This window comes from Astyanax mexicanus, chromosome 5 (genome assembly GCF_023375975.1).
Source record: "Astyanax mexicanus isolate ESR-SI-001 chromosome 5, AstMex3_surface, whole genome shotgun sequence".
Taxonomy (NCBI): domain Eukaryota; kingdom Metazoa; phylum Chordata; class Actinopteri; order Characiformes; family Acestrorhamphidae; genus Astyanax; species Astyanax mexicanus.
The window spans coordinates 38,157,838-38,179,280 of NC_064412.1; the positions used below are offsets into that span (position 1 = coordinate 38,157,838).

General features: G+C 37.3%; 2 protein-coding genes across 13 annotated transcripts in view; both read left to right on the forward strand.

Annotated features, from left to right (window-relative positions):
• Positions 1-401: 401 nt before the first annotated feature.
• On the forward strand, positions 402-11,027 carry LOC103022662 (cytochrome P450 20A1). Its single transcript, XM_007248868.4, has 13 exons — positions 402-632; positions 888-937; positions 1,540-1,706; positions 2,360-2,505; positions 3,951-4,118; positions 4,217-4,295; positions 4,457-4,572; positions 5,676-5,730; positions 6,823-6,943; positions 7,116-7,227; positions 8,568-8,632; positions 8,717-8,806; positions 9,250-11,027. The coding sequence occupies exons 1-13, from the start codon at positions 561-563 to the stop codon at positions 9,398-9,400; spliced, it is 1,392 nt and encodes a 463-aa protein (XP_007248930.2). The 5' UTR covers positions 402-560; the 3' UTR covers positions 9,401-11,027.
• Positions 11,028-11,976: 949 nt separating this feature from the next.
• abi2b (abl-interactor 2b) overlaps positions 11,977-21,443 on the forward strand; it is a 28,587-nt gene continuing 19,120 nt past the window's right edge. For 2 of the 12 annotated variants that reach the window (XM_022673465.2, XM_049479325.1), the window contains exons 1-2: positions 11,984-12,331; positions 19,730-19,897. In XM_022673465.2, the coding sequence (XP_022529186.2) occupies positions 12,215-12,331; positions 19,730-19,897 (285 nt within the window). In that variant the 5' untranslated portion in view covers positions 11,984-12,214. Of the gene's footprint in view, positions 12,332-19,729; positions 19,898-21,443 lie in introns of all 12 variants that reach the window. The other 10 variants (XM_007248863.4, XM_049479326.1, XM_007248866.4 and 7 more) reach the window with 8 other exon arrangements.

A 21,443-nucleotide genomic window follows, 5' to 3' on the forward strand; every position in this document is an offset into this window, starting at 1 on the left:
AAGTTTGTACTTGTTATTAAGTTTACCCACAGGCGTGTTGTGGGATTAAACCATTTATAATATAAATAATAATAGCATTTTAGCTGATATTAAGCCAGCAAATATCAATCGCTTTCGTGAAGGTGAAAGAACTATCATCACTTATCACAATAAACATAGACATGTATTTTTGTCAATATGAATTACAATCATATCAGAGATTATGAATATGACGTAATCCCAGAGTTTAGAAATAACACTGCTATAATTGTTTTCATACAGGTTAGAAATGTATTTAAGAAAATAAGATGTGGATACACGATGTTTATTTATGTGTAGTTATTTTTTATATTTAAATAAGCCCATCATATGGGCTATGTGGATGGATCTATGCTCTCGGTAATCGGTTGTTTGGGTCTGGTTTCAGCAGTGTAATCGATTGCCAGGCTTGAGATGGGCAGAGTGCTGTATACGTGGTGAAGAGCTGTGAACAGCTAACGGCTAATAAACTGGCTGGTCTACAGTCTCTCCGTGTGTAATTCTGTATTTATGAGGAATTGTGAGAGTTTTGAAGAGAAGACATGCTGGATTTCGCTATTTTCGCGGTGACGTTTGTTGTGATCTTGGTGGGTGCTGTGCTGTATTTGTATCCGGTAAGAAGTTTTACATCGTTTGTTGATTTATTTATTAAGTCTGCAAATATTTTGCATTTTAGTTTCATTAACTAACTTAACCAGTCCACTCAGCAGCCCTAGGTAACTAGTTATGTGTTGACGGCTCTGCGGCCTGTGTGTCAGAAACTGTACATTCTGAAGGTGGAAGCAAAAAGTTCTGGAGAAGGAGGGTGTTGTTTAGTCATTGTTTAATGTCAGCTCCCTCTCTCTCCTCTCTGTTCTGGGTTTATTCAGTCTTCTAGAAGAGCCTCCGGAGTGCCAGGCCTCAATCCCACTGAAGAGAAGTGAGTAACAACACAAAACTTAATTTATTTCTGTCTCACTCACTTTCTTTCTGTAGAACTCTCTCACTCTCACTTACACACTGTCTCACTCTCTCTCTTCTACTCTCTCTCTTATTTTCTTTCTGTATCACTCTCAATTCCACTTTCTCACTCTCTCCTGCACTTTCATTTGTCTCACACTCTCTCCCTCCCTCACTGTGATGACATTTATTTGTTCAGCTAAGGAAAAACCTTAATTAGTCTTAAAATGTCTTTCCCATCTCCCAAATGTATTTTTACAAAAAAATGTTTTTATAAATAAAATTGTTATTTCCAAAAACGAACCAACAAGATTATAGCTCAGAGAAACACTGTTTACAGGTGCCTTCATTACCTGCTTTTACCTAGCTGCGTCTGTACTGATAACCACAATTGAACCCTATTTTGAACCCTGTAACCACAATTGAACCCTATTTTCAGTGCACAGCTGTTGCTTTTTGTTTGTGCGAAACTGCTAATAAGAAAGAATATTGGTTGGATTTCTCAAGTTGTACTACTGTACAATTCTCTAATGTGTCTGGATAATTCTTGATGCTTCGACTCTCTTTTTTGTTGTTCTTTAGGGATGGTAACCTACAGGACATTGTAAACAGGGGAAGTCTGCATGAGTTTCTGGTTGGTCTTCATGACCAGTTTGGTTCAGTGGCATCCTTCTGGTTTGGCCGGAGACCAGTAGTGAGTCTCGGCTCGGTTGGCCAGTTGCGACAGCACATAAACCCAAACCGGACCAGTAAGTACAATACATGTGGACATCGGTTGTGTAAAACTTGATAAATTATGTATGTGATTAAACCAATGATCCAGTGCTATTGGTCTCTTTTGCTTCATGTACTTCATCCTCATTTGTTCTCAAATATTATTATTTTTTTGATCCCCTCCTTTTTTCTGCACCCATTATCCATTCCTTATCAGCTCAACTGAGCTTTTAGGAAAGCTTAGTCGTTCTATATTAATAGACTATGGCCCTGAGTCTGTTTCTCTGTAAACTGTTTCTCCTTTTACCCTGATCTTAAGGACCTCACAGGACAATCACAGGGCAGGTATTACTTTGGTGGTGGGTCATTCTTAGCACTCAGTGTTGTCATTTGTTTTGTTGGCACGAGTGGATCAGACACAGCAGCTCTGCTGGAGGTTTTAAACACTGTTTCCACTCACTGTCCACTCTTGATAGTGCTGAGATTGACCCAAAACATTAAAAAAATACCAAGATAAAAAAAGGATATAAGATAAGTTACTGGAATAGATGTGTTCCATTTATTACACAATTAAACCAGTAGGGGGTTGTGTTAATCTTCTTTATGTACTGTACTTACTGCAAGCCAAAATAAAGTATGCTGCTCTGTTGTAGGGTATAAATATCTAATTTGTCTTTTTGTTCTTTAGCGGATTCCTTTGAGACAATGTTGAAATCATTGCTTGGGTACCAGTCAGGGACAGGCGTAGGAGGGACAGAGGCACTGATGAGGAAGAAGGTTTATGAAGGTGCCATTAACAAAACACTGGAGAGTAACTTCCCCCTTCTGCTTAAGGTACAAGTGTGAACACTTATTTTTTTCTTTCTCAAAACTGATACAATGTAAATTGCGATGTATTAATGCAACTTTTATGTTAATAAGAAGGTTGAACGAGGTTGTAAGGAGATGCGACAGAGAGAAAATAGGGCAACAGGGAGAGTGAGGGTTACAGTTGTAGAGTAGTAAGGTAGCAGACCTCACTGTCCCTATTCCAATAATGTTTGGTGACAAGCCCAGCTGTCAGCCACTAGAACTTTGCGCTAAGTATTGCTCTTTTGCATATGTGTGTCAGTTACACAGCAGTAACAGATCAGATAAATGTAATACAGCTCTGGAAAAAATTAAGAGACCAGTTTAGTTTCTGAATCAGTTTCTCTGATTTTGCTATTTATAGGTAGCTGTTTGAGTAAAATGTACATTGTTGTTTTATTCTATAAACTACGTACATTTAGTCTGCAGCATTTCTCCCAAATTCCTGATAAAAATATTGTCATTTAGAGCATTTATTTGCAGAAATGAGAGATGAATAAAATTACAAAATAGGATGCAGAGCTTTTAGACCTTAAATAATGCAAAGAAAACAAGTTCATATTTATAGAGTTTTAGGAATTCAGAAATCAATATTTGATGGAAAACCCTGGATTTTATTTAGATAACTTTATGCCACTCCAATAAAAAAACTTAAGTTGTCTCTTATTTTTCCAGAGCTGTATATGGGTCACATTTAAAAAGATTGTGTGAACAGCATAAAATAAACTTCGGATTTGGTGAGAAAATCGGATTTGGAAGCTTTCTCATACTGTGTGAGCATAGCGTTGAGTGATGCATTTGCTGATAAGTTAAGAGATAGAGATTTGTGGACTGAGGCAGTGAAGAATTATCACAGAATTCTACATAAATTTGACTGTTCCCTATTCCAGTTATATAATAACTATGCTTATCTGTTGCTCACTTGCACTATGTTTATTTGCACTTGCATTTGTTAACATCATCTGCAACTTTCTGTAAACAATATTTAATCTAAACCTACCTCTGGATATATTAGGACACATTTAAATTCATATGTGTACAGTATAGATTTTATTTATCTCTGAGCTCCTAACACTCTTCAGTGCTCTTTATTTTTTTGTACTTTTAACTATATTATTATTCTATTTATTTTTTATTGTACCTTCATTCATAGTGTAATATTTGTCAATAGTCTGTGAACTGTTACAAGTCATACATGTGTTGCTCTTACCAAGCCAAATTCCTTGTGTGTATAATATTCTTGGCAAAATGAAGTGATTCTGATTCTGAAAAATATGAACTACCAGGGTCATGGCAAGTAATTTTTTTTTAGGTAACACATTTCATAAGGGCAGTTTAAAATGCTTAATTAAAAATAGTAGAGTAATGTAAATTTAAATTTCAGATGAACTTTTATTAGAAATGTATTTCATTTATTTTCAAATTTGCAGCTTGTTGAAGAATTGGTTGGAAAATGGGAGTTATATCCCAAGTCCCAGCACACCCCACTCTGTGCTCACCTGCTGGGGTTGTCCATGAAGGCGGTCACTCAGCTCGCCATGGGCAGTCGCTTTGCAAATGATACTGAGGTCATTAACTTCCGTAAGAACCATGGAGCGGTGAGTATATCTGTGATTATTCTGGGGTTGTGTGAAGAGATTATGTATTTTGTATTAACGCTAATGTTAATTGTCTTTATTATATTTGTGATGAGTAGATCTGGGCGGAGATTGGTAAAGGTTTTCTGGATGGCTCTCTTGAGAAAAGCTCCAGCAGAAAGGCTCATTATGAATGCGGTGAGAACAAAGACTGTACAGACTGTTTATTCATCAATAACTTAAAGTTGCTTTTATTGTTATGAGTTTTTATATGATTAATATAAATAAACCAAAATTTTCCTTCTAAACATTTAATAACTTTAGTACTATTTTGTGCTATGTGTGTGCTTTATCTACAGCACTTGCTGAGATGGAATCTGTGCTAAAATCTGTAATTAAGGAGAAAAGTGGACGTGGTTCCAGCAAGTCAACTTTTATGGACTCTCTACTGCAGGCTAATTTGTCTGAAAGACAGGTGATGATTAGGGATAAGTATTGGCAATAACTTGGTAATACAATACATATACACAAGGGTTATGATGTAATATTTTGCAATAAGTTGCGATACTGTAAGCGATTCTTTAAATAAGATAATATTTATAATTTTTTTTTATTTAAATCAGAACAGTGGGACCTATGGGTCTCTGAGTGGTCCAGCAGTATAAAGCGCTGACATTATATATGGGAGAACGCTGGTTCGAATCCCGTTCATGCAGCTTGCCATCAGCTACTGGAGCCCTCAGAGAGCACAATTGGCCTTGCTCTCTCTGGGTGGGGAAATTGAGCTCTTTTTTCCTAATCACTCCTAGGGTCTGTGAGCTAATGTACCAGAACTGAGTCGCTGCGCTTTCCTCCGAGCGCACTGGCTACTCAGCAATGCTGCGACTTCACATGTGTCTGAGGAGGCAATTGTTAGTCTTCATGTTCCGTGTGTTGTGGCATCACTAGTGATGGGGATATCCAGAGTAGCCCCTGAATGAGCATTGGGATGTAACAACACTGCTATGTAGTGGGCAGGGTTATTCTTACATATGAACTTATACTTGAAAATGCATAATGTGTTTTTAAAAAGTCAATACAAAATCTATTGCAAAATCAAGATTTTTTCATTCCCCTAGTGATGATGCATTAAATCAGTTGAGCTTAGAGACTATTCTACATGCAGTTTGTAAATCATGCCACAGATGTTACTTCAATCAATTTGAGATTTTGTATATTTTTTTTTGTATATTAAAAATTTTCTTATAAGGAGTGGTTGTGAAATTGTGTAATGATTAATTGTAATTAAACTAACTTTGATTTCTGTAAGTCATGGCAATGTAAAACAGTATGTGATGTCTATAACATCAATTCATTTCACAATCCAAATTGATGACTGAGTTTTTTTTATATCTAACACTGATGATAATAAATTGGTAAAGTGATAAATCTGTGTCTTAGACTTACCTCTGGCTTCTCTTTAAGAGGGGATCTAGGGTCTCTTTCTAGAACATCCAAGAATTTCATAGCTATTTTTGTCAGTTCGTACTGTCTTCATTTTTTTGAACTGAGCTTAGTGTTCTGTTTTTACCCCCGCAGGTAATGGAGGAAAGCATGGTATTCACCCTCGCTGGCTGTGTCATCACTGCAAATTGTAAGTAGCTGTTGCTTTTCTCAGTTCTGCAGTGTTTTTTAATTTTTCACTTTTTTCTCCTAGAGCTCTGCACTCTGCACTGCAAGCGAACTGTTGATGTTGCATCTAAAATCACGTATTTCCATTTCTTACTTTTACAAATATACATTGTCTCAAAGGACAATGTTGTAAAAATCCTATTTCTTTGATTTGATTTGAACTTGATTTTTGTTTTTTGTAAAGTTGCCAGTATACGGTCATTGTTTGACAGTTACAAAATGTATGTATGTAATTACAATCATTTGGTCATAGACATTCAGATTAGGGGTGTGCGATATCGTATCGTATGAGACTAAAATAAAATATTATGAAATAAAACTTTCATTCTGTGATTAACAGTTATATTGTTTTGTTATTTACTGTGAAGCTTTAAGGTCACTTTTAGCCGTACTGTTTGTTTGCAGTTTATATGAATGCAATACATATTTTGCACTTTAGTATTGTGTTACATTACTTTATTTTTGTTACATTATTTATTTTGATACATTATTATTTTATGCAAAATCTGTGTTTTTGTAATTTACTATTGTTTACAAAAGAGACAAATGTTTGCTTTTTTCAGTGTTTATTCATATAGCCAAGTAGACCATTATCACATAAATACCCTAAAATATTGTGATATTATTTTAGGGCCATATTACCCGCCCTTTAATCAGACTGTCTTTTTTAGTCTTGCTCATACAAGTACAGTCAACATGTTGTTATGTTTATGGATTTATATAAATGATCCAGAATACCTTCTAAAGCTATTTTCATATATTTATAATGTAACATTTTTTCTGTTCCCTGTAAAGTTGCCAATATGGAGATACCACGTCTTGGTTTGACTGTGACAAAATGTTTATTACTGTGGTTTGGTCATAGACATTCAGAGGTTAATTTCTGTAATGTAAAAGCTTTATTTTGATGTTTATAAATGATTATGCACAGTTGTAATGGTAATAACAGAGTATCATTAACATATGCTGCTACAGATTTGTTCATCATCTTCCTGTTTGACCTAACTCTATTGTTCCCATCCTGCTTTTGTGTGCTTATATTGTTTCCTCCCAGTGTGCATCTGGGCTGTACACTTCCTCTCTATATCGGAAGCTGTGCAGGAGAAACTGCATCAGGAGTTAATAGATGTGCTGGGGGATGGACCTGTCTCCTTAGACAAAATTCCACAGCTCAGGTGAGTTTTGATCATGAGCTTTATACTGTATATAGCCCACGTAAGCTTGCATGCTGTCATTACTGTATAATAGTGTCTTGCTGTTCTGCACTCTGACCTCTAGAGGGTACTTTTGTCTTTGTTTGGATTCCCTGTCTATAACTGTAGTATTGCTCTCTCTCTCTCTCTGCAGATACTGCCAGCAGGTTCTGAATGAGACTGTACGCACGGCCAAACTCACCCCGATTGCAGCCAGACTGCAGGAGGTGGAGGGGAAGGTGGATCAGCATGTCATCCCTAAAGAAGTGAGTATTCTACATGCCAACATTCTGACAGTTTTCTTTTTTTATATATATATATTTTACTAGGGATGTCACAATTAAATTTGTTTGTTGTGAGTCCCGATCCGTTACAAGTCCCCAAAAAAAAAAAAAAACACATCCAAGTTGTCAAAGAAAAACATACCATTTTATCACAAAAAGTCTTATATTGTACTAGCCTGTACTTCTTAAAGGATAATAATGTAAAAATATATATATTTAAGGCTATTTTTTATTTACTTCAAATAAACTAAAACATTTAAAGCACCAGTGCAAATATCAAACAGTGTGCATATATACAGTATGTGTAATCCAAAGTGACAGCTTTAACACTTTTATAATGGGTATGTAAATGTAAATAAAAGAATCAGCATTAGATTGGTGAAATTTTAATTTTAGATTTCTATTAGTGGTGTCAGTCACTTAAAAATGTATTGTATTAATCATCGCAATATTAAAATCATTATTCATATATTATGTTTGGGAGAAAGTAATAATAGTGTAGTGTGGTTTAGGCCTGGCAAGCTAGATTAGAGCTTTTTACTGTATTATAATGTCTTGGGGTAGTTTTGATGCTTTTAAAATGAGAATATTGTAATGTTTTGAGTTTAACTGAAAGTTTAATGGAAAAAAAATTGTGTGTGTGTGTGTGTGTGTGAGAACAGCCCTAGCGAGTCAGATAGAGGCTGAGAGTCTTCAGCACAGTAGTGACGTGTCAAAAGTTTGGAGGAAGTGTGGTTGAAAGTAAGGCCACTTATGCTCTCTCAGGGCTCCAGTAGCTGATGTCAAGCTGCATGAAAGGGATTTAAACCAGCCATCTCACGATCATAGAAGCAGCACTTTAGACTGCTGGACCACTTGGCGCTGGACCCATGGGCGTGGTAGTGGGGGGAAAAGTGGACCTGACTACCCAGGGCCAGAGTAAGGAGAGGGCTCATGAAAATCCTGATCCCCCCCCTCCACCATTTTTACATGCTCTGTAAAAACAAATAAATAAATAAATTAATTAATTAATTAATTAATTAAGGGAAGTAGCTAAGACAAACTTGTGCAAATTATTAATTTTGCTGTTGAAGTTCACAGATATGTCACATGCATTAATGTTGACAGCACTAGCATGATCACATATCTGAGTATGTCTAGTGCAAGTTTACCCTCTGGAAAATGCTGTTCCTCGATTTTAAAGATTGATTGATTGTTTTTGTAAATTATATTTTTAGTCCATTTTAGGTAGATAGTCAGTGAATCACCTAACATAATATTTCTCAAGATGCAGTGTAATTAATTTTGTAATTATTTACTCTAATTTGTTTTCTATCAATCAGACCTTGGTCATCTATGCTCTGGGTGTGGTCCTTCAAGATGCAGACACGTGGACATTACCATACAGGTGAGTGTATATGCATATGTGTAGTGTAAATACAATAGTATTTATTATGTCTGAGTGTCTGTCCATGTAATTCTACCTCTACAGGTTTGACCCAGATAGATTTACGGATGAGTCGGTTATGAAGAGCTTCTCACTGTTGGGATTTTCAGGAAACCAGGCCTGCCCTGAGCTCAGGTAAACACAGAAAATGCATAAATGCTAACATAACTTTTGCATATATCCAGCCTATTCTGGGCAATTGCTGTTAATACTGTGTTTACACAAAGTGTAATACAAAGCTTTGAAGCAGTGTTATATGAAACCCTGTTTGGTTGCAGACAAAAGTATAAAATTATCCTAATAGGATGTAATCTGTTATATCCTGTAAAACTGTACTGTACTGTAAGAGTCATTATAAAAAGTGTCACAGTAAATATCAAAACAAATACAAAATAGACTGCTTGTAGGAACAATAAAGCTATTAATACAAAATGGATTTATTTATTAGTTTATTTATTTTTGAATTAATGTATGCTCCGTAATAGCAGCACTGTTCTGAAAATACCTGTAAACTCCATAGGTGGTGCAGATGGTAAAACACCCTCAGTAAATGCTGGCTTCCTCTTTTCCACACACAGATTTGCCTACACAGTGGCTGCTGTACTGCTGAGCACCCTGGTGCGCAGACTCCGGCTACACAGAGTGGAGGGCCAGGTGGTGGAATCCAAATATGAACTGGTGACCACACCCAAAGATGACACCTGGATCACAGTCAGCAAGTGGAACTAAACCAGTACACCTCAATCACAGCCACTCCCAAAGGACATTTTCTTGAGATCACTTTGGAGTCTCCATATACTGCCCCCTATTACCGGAAATCCAGATATGGTTGTGTGATGATTTAATTCCTTCCAGGGTCAGTTTCTCAGACCGGGATTAAGCCTAGCTTTGAACTACATTTTGCATTTTGAATGTATATTGTCTTTTAAAAGTTTAATATAGTCTGTGACTAGGCTTAATCTCTGAGTCTAGGAAACTGTCCCATAATGTTGGTAGAGACCAGTATTGTGGCTCAGAAGACTTGTGATTTCTAATGTGATTTTGATTAGAATTTTTGATTATTAGAATGTTCAATGTTATATACATGCTTCTCTTTAGGAAAGGAATTTGGATTTGGACCCACACGTCTTCTTTACAGCTATTTTTTTTTTTACTACTAATGATAATAATAATTAAAAAAAAGATTTTAACAGATTGACTCTTTTGTTTGTGAATGGTTGCAATATGGCCAAATTAATTTAACATACACTGCCTGGCTACAAAAATTAAAAATCGCCACCTGGATTTAACTAAGCAAATGATCTGGGATCAACAGTATGTGTGGAAAGAATGAGGTCAGCTGACTACCTGAATATAACTTACTGAATATAGACCAGGTTATTCCATCAATAGAATTGTGAAAGAGTGATTCAGGGAGCATGAGATCATCATTTTTACACATGGATTGTTCACCATAGAGTCCAGACCTTAACCTTTTTGAGAATCTTTTGGGGTGTGCTGGAGAAGACTTTGTGCAGCGGTCAGACTCTACCATCATTAATGATGCAAGATCTTGGTAAAAAATGAATGCAACATTGGATTGAAATAAATCTTGTGTCATTGCAAAAGATTATCGAAACAATGCCACACAGAATGCATGCTGCAATCAAAGCTAAAAGTTGTCCAAGGTGTGACCTTTATTTGGTGGCACCTTTTTTAAATAAACATTACTGATGCTGGAGGTATTTTAAAACCCTAAGACAAGGCTTAGTTTTGAAAATAGTGACCAAAGACTCGTTTGGCTCAACCAGAGCATTCCCATTTTCTGCCAGTTTTTTTACAAGACGTTTAAACACTGATCTGAGGATTTGCTTGCATTTAGCCTCAGTTTTACAGAGCTCCTGTGTTCAAGAGAAGATGTTTTCTTTTTCTCTAGCTGAGGCTTGTCACTGAGGATCCCAGCCAATGTGCTCATATGGGGTTCACAAGGGCAATGGCTCTAAGTGGGTTTTTATATGAATGTTGTTTGTTTTTACTGTGACCCGTTTTGGCTCCACATTCGGGCCCCGTCAGTACAGCCCTTTTTATCTCACATGGTCCCATCTAGACAGGGTTCAACCCAAATGAAGCCCATGTTTAACGCATCCTGGTCCCAACACTGACAACCGTATGTGTCCATATTGGGACCACATCCATGATGGAACCAAGTGAAATAAAACATGGGCCCGATCTGGTTGTAAACTGCACATAAAATCTACATTAGACCCATTTCAGATTAAGGACTGCTAGAATGATGAGGCAGACTAGGGTCAGCTTCCTAGCTAGCTAACTTTATATTGTGTTAAAATTTTTATATTAAAATGCTTTCTACATGTTTTATAGGGTCTGTGAATTACTGCTTTGTACAAAAATCTAAATTGACACTTTTCTCATTTTTCATAACATATCTACGACAGGTAAATTAGATTTAGTAAATAGCTTTAATTTTACTCTAAATTTGGATACACAGATTATATCATTAATAGTATGACATGCAGTTTTGTTGAATATTTGTGAAATCTGGTGAAAAATACTCTAAATAGATAGCTAAATATATTGCAGAACAACAGAATATCGCAATATCAGTTTTTTTCCAATATCGAGCAGTCTTACAGATTAACCCATTTCAGATTAAGGTTTACTGGAATGATGGGGCCCATTTTTTCATTAATGTGCACTCCTACATGGGACCTATGACAGATTAAGGAACGCTGAAAAGACAGGGCCCATTTTTCCAATATCGAGCAGCCCTACATGGAAGCTGTTACAGATTAAAGGGGGCTGGAATGATGGGGCAGTTTTTCCAATATTGTGCAGCCCAACATGGGACGTGTTACAGATTAAGGAGTGCTGGAATGATGGGGCTTATTCTTCCAATACCGCGCAGCCCTACATGGGACCTATTTCAGATTAAGGTTGGTTGGAATGATGGGGCCCATTTTTCTAATATCATGCATCCTTACTTTAGATATAGGAGGAATGAAATAATGGGACCTCTTTCAGATTAAGAATCTGAAAATTAAGATTTTTCCAACATCTCATAGCCTTACATCGGACCTATTTCAGACAAAGGAGGGATGGAATGATTGTAGCTATTTTTTCAATATTGGGCAGTCCTAGACGGGATCTGTTTCAGATGAAGGAGGGCTGGAATGATTGGGCCCATTTGTGAAGCCCAACTGGGTCCCAGTAAAGAACAAGCTCATGATCCACCTATGTTACTCCCAATGATCATGTTGACTTGGTAGCTTCCCACTCTTTTATCAGTGTATTTCTATTGACAGTACAGCTTGCTGACTGTGTGGACGCCTGTATCAAAGGAGTAGATGAAATTAGCTACTGAACAGAGGGTGTGTCCTCCTGGATATATGTAGTAAGCTTGTGTTGGTGGTGTAATATAGCAGGTAGGTAGGTAGCTTGCTTCCATTAGAGCAGCACATCTGCCACCCAGCGAGGGAGAAGGCTGCTGGGCTCCTGCGCACTTCATCGCTCACGCATCGCCGAGGCGGTGGTGAAGATGTGAAGATGGCGGAGTTACAAATGCTATTGGAAGAGGAGATTCCCGCTGGCCGAGGCGCTTTGCTGGACAGCTATGCCAATTTGGAGCGAGTGGCGGAATACTGCGAGAGCAACTACATACAGGTAAAGCCTGAAACAGACGGTGTTTACTGCGGGGCTGCAGGCGCTGTTTTACCGGAGCGCTCGGCTCGGCTTGTGCGAGTGTAGTACTAATACTACTACTAATGCTGCTACTACTGCTGCTGCTGAGCTAACTCTAGCTAGCTAGCTCTCTAGCACATATTTTCACACCAGTGTTAACGTTTATTAGAAGTATAAAGACACATACGTGGAGCTCAGAACTATGCCACATTTGTAGTACATATTCGTGTTAGTTTAACTCCTGTGTTTGGAGCTTCTCTACATGTTATAAACACAGCGGTTACCGAGCTCAATAGCTAGGCTAGGCTGATTAGCTTGTGTGTTAAGCTAACCTAGCTAGGTTAGCTAGCCTGTCCGCCTCCGTTTCCTTCAGCTTGTACGGTGATATTGAGCCGGGCTCTGTTTTATAGGTTAACTCACAAGCTCGAAACACGTACTTCAGTAACGTGTGGTTAACGTTCACTATGCGCCTTTTAAGACTAGCTAGTTAGCGTTAGCTACCTAACGTTAAGCTCCAGAGAACGTTAGCTATAGCTATAGCCAGCTAAATAGCTACGCTAGCTTCGTTAGCCGCGTCCATAACTGTCGATATTTGTCTCAGTCACGTCTGACTGGCATAGCGCTGCCTAGTTATTTCTCAAGCTCGCTTCAGTGTGAGTTTTCTGCCTAGCTAACCTTAAATCTCGACGTAAGTGTGTGTATTAAAACTTGAGATAATTACACACGTAATTCCAGGTTGGGTACCGTGTGTTTCTGGTACATTACAGGGCTGTAAAACAGATAGATGAATGCGGCTGCTCGCTGCCCCTCTGGCAGAATGACTTATGATTCACTCTGGAAACTGGAGAGTTCAGAGCTCCTCTGTTTTTGCCTACAAACTATTTTTGGAAAGATGCACAGAACTGAAAGACTCCCGCTTCTCGTTTTGTCCTTAGGAAAATAGGTGGCTACCCAGGGGCTTCGTGGTTTTCTTAATGTTGTGTTCCAAGCACACAGTGCCCTAGAATATGGTCCTAATGTGTGGAGCTTCAGGATATGGACAAAACAGCCTGATTTTGCACAGTGCTGTTGGTTCCATGGTTCCTTAAGGTGATTTAGCTCAGGCTGATACTAGGACTGGGAGATTAATCAAGTATTTTTATTAATTGAATTGCTGTTTTAATGCGATTTTCAAAATGGGACAATCTGCATCTTTACATATAGAAGCTGCAATATAAGTACATAGTAGGGGTATGCCATATCATATGCAGTAATATTGGCAAATTGTTTTACACAATAAGCAATCCATATCGTGATATTCTTGAAAGCAGTATTTTGTTTTTGTTTTGCTATTTACTGTACTTGTTGTTATTAATTATTTAAATGCATGTACTTTAGTTTTGTGGTAAATTTTTATTTTTGTTACTTTTACTATACAAAATTTGAGTTTTGGTAAGTTACTGGTTGAGAATGAGAAAAACTAAATGGTTAAATCTGTTATATTTATATTAAATAAAAGTTTTTACTGCAAAATTGATTTAAAAAATTGCCCAGAATATCATTACCACAAAAATACCCTGAAATATTGTAATATTATTTTTAGGGCCAAATCTCCCACCCCTAGTAGATGGACATTTACTTGGAAAATGGAAAATTCCTTTATGTGGCAATGATTTTAAGGTTTTCCTTAATTTAAAGTTTTACTAAAATTAAAAAACGTTATGTTTGCACCATGATTACTATAAAAGCTGCATGTAAAGTTGAAAGGGGCTGCCTTAAAAAAAAATGAAAATGAAATTAAACGTAAAGGAAGCAATAGCTTGTGCTTTACAATGTTTACATAACTGTTACGTAAAAACAAAAAAAAAAATTGAAAATCGCTCACATATATAAGGAAAATAGAGATTTTTTTTTATTACAATATCGCCTAGCTCTTGCTGATACAACTATTGTCTATGTATTTGATAATAAATGAGAACCTTTTATTAGTGGACTTGACAGTTCAACACAAGTGATATATATGTAGCAACACACTCTAAATTCATCTGCCTCATACTGATAATTAAACAAAAAAAAATTATCTTGTCATACTGCTATAATTGCAGATCTTCTAATTTATCTCCTACAGTAGCGATGTGATTAATACTGATCGCGGTGATGTAAGATTAGAAAATGGAAAGGGCAAAAAAATCTGTAATGTTGCATATATCAAACAGGTATCTTAGCACCTTTGCTGAAGGGTACGATTGGTAGCCCGAGTACCTGGGGCGGGTTATATTATATGAACTAGATTTTCAGTGAAATAGAAAAATGGATGTATTTGAGATGCTTGTTAAGAGACCATATCTCAGCATGACAAATGCATTGCAGACCAGGGCCATACCACAAGGCTACATATGTGGATCATGGCAACACTGTTTTTTTTTATTTTTTTTTTATTTTACCCCATATCCCCACCTCCCTATGATTCCTAGATGTCGCTTTTACATTGTGGATCATTTAAGCTCCAGAGTTCAGTGTTATTTTCTGCCTGTGTGTGGTCTGCGGTTGTGGCTTTTCTGAAACTCAATATTTCCTTTTTTAACCACATCCTTGTCTCACCTACTGAGGTCATGTTTTTTCGTAGACCAGTTTAAGATGTTGATATTACTAAGGAATTAATGCAGTCGATCATCCAGGAAAACTGCATTAATCCTATTTTACAACAGGAGATGCTTGGCTAATGTTGCCAACAAACACTAGGCTTGTTAAGAGATGAAATTTGAAGGTGAGGTGATTTACTGTTTCACAGGAGTGTCTTTGTTGTTTTATTGCCATTTAAATCAAATCCAGATATTAATTCGTTTTGTGCAGGTAAAATGTTGTGGTTTTGGGCACAGTAAGAGTTACTTTAGTCTGCAGAAACAAAATTAACTTAAAATTATGCCTGTGGCTTAATGGTGGAACCATTCTGAGTAACCTTTTCAGTTTTAGACTAGTTGTTTAAATAAGGTCTAATTATTCGATATTTTAATCTAGTCTACATAGCTTTTTGTTTGTATATATTTTGAGGCAAGTAAATTAACATTTCGGTGTATATGTATGTAGATACAAGTGTGTAAGAGTCTAAATATAGTATTTGTTACAAGTGTTAGTTTATCGTCTTCCATTTAATACGTTTTATTTGATTCTTTACAAAACTTTGTATTTAATTGGACTGATTAGAGGTGTGAAAATGCAGCTGATTGTGCAGCTGATTTCACATAAAACGTCCTTTTGGGACAGAAGATATTCATTCATTTCTTGGTATATGCAAAATAAGGAGCAGTTCAGTGCTGAAGTAACTTCCAGAATGAAAATGAATTTTTTTTTAGTTTTTGCTCTACCATAAAAAAAAATGGTTTTTGATTGTAACTGTTTTAGCTCTGCTCATTAAACTACGACAGGCTAGCCATACCTGTGTTAAAGCATTAAATCTTACAATTTTCACTGCAATATCTACAGGGGTTGGACAATGAAACTAAAGCACCTGGTTTTAGACCACAATAATTTATTGTCCCGACGGACAGTTCTGGTGGAAACAGGAGAGTTGAGGTGCACATTGAATTCTGCCGTGATTTGGGCAGCCGTGTTTTTATGTTTTTTGGATACAATCCGGGTTAGCACCCGAACATCCCTTTCAGACAGCTTCCTCTTGCATCCACAGTTAATCCTGTTGGATGTGGTTCGTCCTTCTTGGTGGTATGCTGACATTACCCTGGATACCGTGGCTCTTGATACATCACAAAGACTTGCTGTCTTGGCCACAGATGCACCAGCAAGACGTGCACCAACAATTTGCCCTTTTTTGAACTCTGGTATGTCGCCCATAATGTTGTGTGCATTGCAATATTTTGAACAAAACTGTGCTCTTACCCTGCTAATTGAACCTTCACACTCTGCTCTTACTGGTGCAATGTGCAATTAATGATGATTGGTCACCAGGCTGCTCCAGTTTAGCCATGAAACCTCCCACACTAAAATGACAGATTTTTCAGTTTTGTTGTCCAACCCCTGCAGATAGCATGCTATGCTAAAGTTGGCTTCTTACTTACTACATTTTATTTATTTTTTCAGCCAGTCCTTTAAGGTTCTCATTGATTATCAGCTCCAGCTTGAATGATTCTCCTAATTACGCCATATAAATTGTGAATAGAAACCAAGGGAAGTTAGATCAGGACTGGGGTGGGTGTAAGATTGATTAGGCTTCACAGCAGCCCACAAGAGACCCTCGGATTGGAGGAGTTGGCCTTTGGATCAGTATGACTGAGGGCAGCCTGACATTTAACAGAAGCTGGAGAACAGTCTCACACTACTGGTCCACTCGGTCTACTTGTCTCAGTGCATGCTTTTTACTTCAATGGCATGAGCTGCTGCAAGCCGCGGTGCACAACTGGTTGTGTTGTGCCGAGAGGAGACGGAAAAGTTCAACTTCATGGAAAAAAGTATGGTTGCTGGTCTGCATCTAGCCAATGGAAGTAGAGTGGGGTGGTACTCCACACTAGGGTTGGGCGATATGGTAATAATGTTTTATTATACAGTACTATACAATTTTAAAATATTAGTACAGTTTTCAAAATACAGTATTTAGCAAAGAAAATGACAAGCAGACAAAATGTATCTGCATCAGGAGATGATAAGATACTGACTGGATATAAAAACTGCTATTTAGATAATGTCCTGTTTGTGTAAGTATTATATTGTACTAGCCTGAGCTTCTTGAAGGATAATTATTGCTTACTATATATATTAATGGAAACAATATATTTTAGGCAATTTTTACTAATGGTGCACATATTTGTTTTTAAGCTTTTAATAATGGGTATTTAAATGTAAATTAAAGAATCAGTGTTAGTTTGGCTAAATCTAAATTAAATTATATTTGTTAGTGGTGTCAGTTGCTTAAAAATGTAATGTAATGTAATGTATTAATTACCAGTATATTAAAATCCTCTATTGCGTCAGACCCATGAAGCACCACGCTATTGCGTCTGACGGAGCAGACACTCACCATTTATAAATGAATAGGATAAATCGCTGTGCGCTGACGCAATGGAGCAGTGTAAACGCAGCGTGAGCGCATTTTTTATAGCATAAATATGTGGGTGCTACCTGACATGATATGTCGGTAATTAAATTAGTCTGCAATGCAGTTGGTTCACTGCTGATTTTTAATTGCTTACTTAAGACCTATCCAGATGGGATTAGTTTCTCAGGGGGGCGTCTGTAAAACATTTTTTTTTTTTGCTTTCTCAGTTACATGACATCGCGTTCAGTAGCTCCTCGATTTCCACTCGCTGTTGTGTTTACGTGGATCTCTGTGGAAATGCCCGCCCAGAGTGTAATTACGGTCTGTAGCAGTGGACAAATAGCTATTTTATTAAGTGCGAGGTGACAAAACTCAGAGATGTGACTCCGAAAGAGAAAAGGAGGAAAAACACATACATGGTCCTTCTGGACGGGAATTAAAATCATTGAGGACCCCCACCCTAGAAGAGAAAATTACCTCAAAAACTTCCTGAGAAACGAATCCCGTCCGGATAGGCTTTAGTTTCTGTGCCTCCGCTGACTTTCTTTTTGAAATGAATATTAGATCTGAAATATATGCAAATTAACTTAATGATTTCAAGATGATGCATAGGGGAGAAAAAAACATCAAATCGTCACACTGAGCGCCTGATTCGACTGACCAAATTCTGAGTCAGGTACAGCCCTGAATACAGTAAATACAGTAAAATTGTCTCATTGCTCAGACCTATGCCACACATACACAAACATCACACACAGATGGGGGGGCTGTCTTTTGAATCAGTAGTTTTCCTCAGCCTTCTTTACGCTTCTCACACACACGCGCTCCCTCGGTCCCTTCACATCATTTTTTTGGCGTTCAGTTTGCCGTTGAATTGGGATGTTGTTGCCATGGTTACGCCGACAGTAGATGATTGATGGCTTCAGCCATCCAGTAAAGCACACCCTGAGGGGGGTTTAATGATGGGAGCCTCTGCTGTGATTGGTTACTGCAGTGTCTATCTTTATGGTCTCTCACACCGAGCAGATTTGTCATGAATGAGAGAGAGAGAGAGAGAGAGAGAGAGAGAGAAAAAGAGAGAAAGTGTATGTGTAAGGGAGAAAGAGAGAGGAAGGTGGGTGTGAAGCTACTGATAATTCATTAATTTATTTATTTATTAAATCTTTCCCTTTCCCCCCCCCCCACCTTTATCTCTGTGATGTTGGCTTAGCCTGCTTGAGAGGTGCAACAAAGTGATCTATTGCCTCTTTAGCAGTTTATGTAAGTGGACATTACAGGTTTCATGGTTGTTTTTACACTAACGATTTTTTTTTCTCTGGACCTGAATATGCTTGCTCTGTGGGTTCAGTACATTTGGTCAAGTTTGAAGGCTGTTTTGGAGCCTGTCAGTGGTTCAGAGGTTTGCTTTGAGCAGACTCTGGTGCGGTCAGCTGCAGGTGTGGAAGCTATCCAGTCCTGGTGCCGTGTGTGTGGTTGTGTAATTGGTTCATTTTGTAATATCCAGTTATTTCATTACTTCCCTTACCATCCGTATATAGTAATAAATCAACACTGTGGTATGATAAGTGGTGCTATAATAAGCTCAGCTTTTTGGAATGAGTGCAGGTACTGGCAGCATTAGGGCTGCAACTAATGATTATTTTGGTAGTCAACTAATCTGATGAGTATTTCTGCCATGTCTTAAATCTCTGAATGTCGTTTAAATGTCGAAAGTACTAATATTTAGTAAGCAATCGTGTAATATTTTGTGTTTCGGCAGTTTTGGAGACAAACTAAGTTGAGTGTAAACTGTGTGAGTGAGCCATTTACCCATATTCCATTGCGCTTCTGTCCACAACACTTTGTGTAATGCAGTACTGTTACTGTTACAAATTAAGGATAAGTCCACAATGAAATTTGTGGTCAGTAAATTAAAATAATTGGTATTGTCGATTATATCGACAGCATGGTAGTACACACTTCTCACGCCGGCCTGCATGAATAAAAAATCTCATGCCAAAACTGCTGCTGGTTTGGGGGACTTCCTTTCCAGTAAAATGCTGAGCATCCCAAAACCTGTTCCTCACCACTTCAGTGTTTGTATTATAGCAAAATAACAAAAAGCAAAAAAAGTGATGTATAGAACTGTGTAATTGATCCACGATTTGAATTAAATTCTCTTTTGGATTGAGCCTCTTCTCAAGGACAAGTGTGAATACGCCCTCACACTCAAGCTGTTGATTTATTTCTATTAAATCATGTCTCTTTAGATCAGAAAAGTTTTTCTGTTGATTCTTGGCATCATGGTGATTGATGATTATTAATATAGCTAATATTAAACTTATGTCTCTTTCTCTCTTTCTTTCTGATTTCAGTCTCCAGATAAGCAGAGAGCGTTAGAGGAAACAAAAAGCTACACTACTCAGTCTCTGGCCAGCGTCGCCTACCTGATCAACACATTAGCCAACAATGTGTTGCAAATGCTGGACATCCAGGCGTCTCAGCTACGCCGAATGGAGTCCTCCATCAACCACATCTCACAGGTAAGTACACGCACTCACCTGTAATTACTGAGCATGTCTGACATTTTGTGTAGTGTTGATGTCCTTCAGTAGACCTTTATCACAGCTGCAGCTTTTTCACTTTTTACTCCTTTAAATAGGTTTAGAGCAGCAGTGGTGGGACAGCAGTTAGAGCACTAATGTATGGGTTTGGTGGGCAGTTACTGTTTTGCCCACGTGTGAGGCCCTTAACCAATCCAGGCACGTGTTACACGCTAGTAGGGGTGGGCAATATTATATTGTATACAATATATTGCGACACAGAAATATCATGATATTAAAAATCCATATTGTTATAATAGGGATGTTTTGTCTTAAAAGTAGTTTATTATTTACTGTGAAGTTTTAAGCGTATTTATAGTGTAATTGTTTTAGTTAGCAGTTTATATTGTCCCTGTCCTATGAAAAACTTCTCAATTTTTGTTCATTTTTAGGTTACTACATAATTTGAACAGACAAACTGTCCCTTACACTGTGCCAAAATTTCTTAGTGCATAGACCAATAGAAACTCTTCAAAATGACCTGAAATAAACTCTTTTTACATTGACTTCCATTGAAAGTTTACACGTTTTTTTTCTGTTTTGGAGATCAGTGTTTTTCATTGGACAGCGACGATATGCATGTACAAAATATTCTGCAAGATTTTTTGCTGCATTATATTATTTTATGCTGTATTATTTATTTTGCCACATTATAATTATACTGTTATACCATTATACTTTATTCCTGAAATGAATGAATTATTTAAGTTTTCCTATATCGCCAAGTATATCGTTATCGCAAAAATACCCTGAAATATTGTGATATTATTTTAGAGCCATATCGCCCACCCCTACACGCTAGTGAGCCACAATGATATTGTGGATGTTTAATGTCCCCACTGTGGGACCAATAGCGATTAATTATTATAATAATAATTATAAATAATTAATAAATCATTTAATTATTACTATTGTTGTTGATGTTTTAACTTCTGCCTGCACCATAACACAGAGCACTCCATTCAACACTAATGTTTATTCTTCCACCTTTAATGAAAATAATCACATGAAGTCTAACAATTGTTTATAAAGGATGTTGCAGAATTACTTTTGATAAAAAGTTATTAGGAATTTGTTGACACATCTGACTTACTGAATCATTTATAGCACCAGGCTTCTTGCCCACTGTAACTTGTCCTGATTAACTTGAGCTGTGTTCCAAAGTGTAGGCAGCGATCCAGGTTGGGGGCAGGTCTTGAGTAGAGCTTAGATGAGACTCAAAAAATCCAGCCCAACCTGGCCTGAGCCCACACGTTCTGCCCGAGCCTGATTTAAACCCAACATTTGCAACACTGAACAAGCATAGACCTATTTATTTAAAAAAATTGGTTTATTAAGAACCGACCTCCCTGTCTACTTTAATATAATTAACATTAATGTTTAAGAATATAAAATACTTTCTGAACAATTTTTTTTTTAAAGCATACAGCCTAAGTACGAAACAGCGGTAAGGCTACGTGTCGTCTTTTTGCTGTGGAATGCTAGG

Coding starts and splice junctions, on each gene's coding strand:
- LOC103022662 (XM_007248868.4), top strand. CDS start 561: ATGCTGGATTTCGCTATTTTCGCGGTGACGTTTGTTGTGATCTTGGTG. Junction 938..1,539: donor CTCAATCCCACTGAAGAGAA/GTGAGTAACAAC, acceptor GTTGTTCTTTAG/GGATGGTAACCTACAGGACA. Junction 4,296..4,456: donor AAAGGCTCATTATGAATGCG/GTGAGAACAAAG, acceptor CTTTATCTACAG/CACTTGCTGAGATGGAATCT.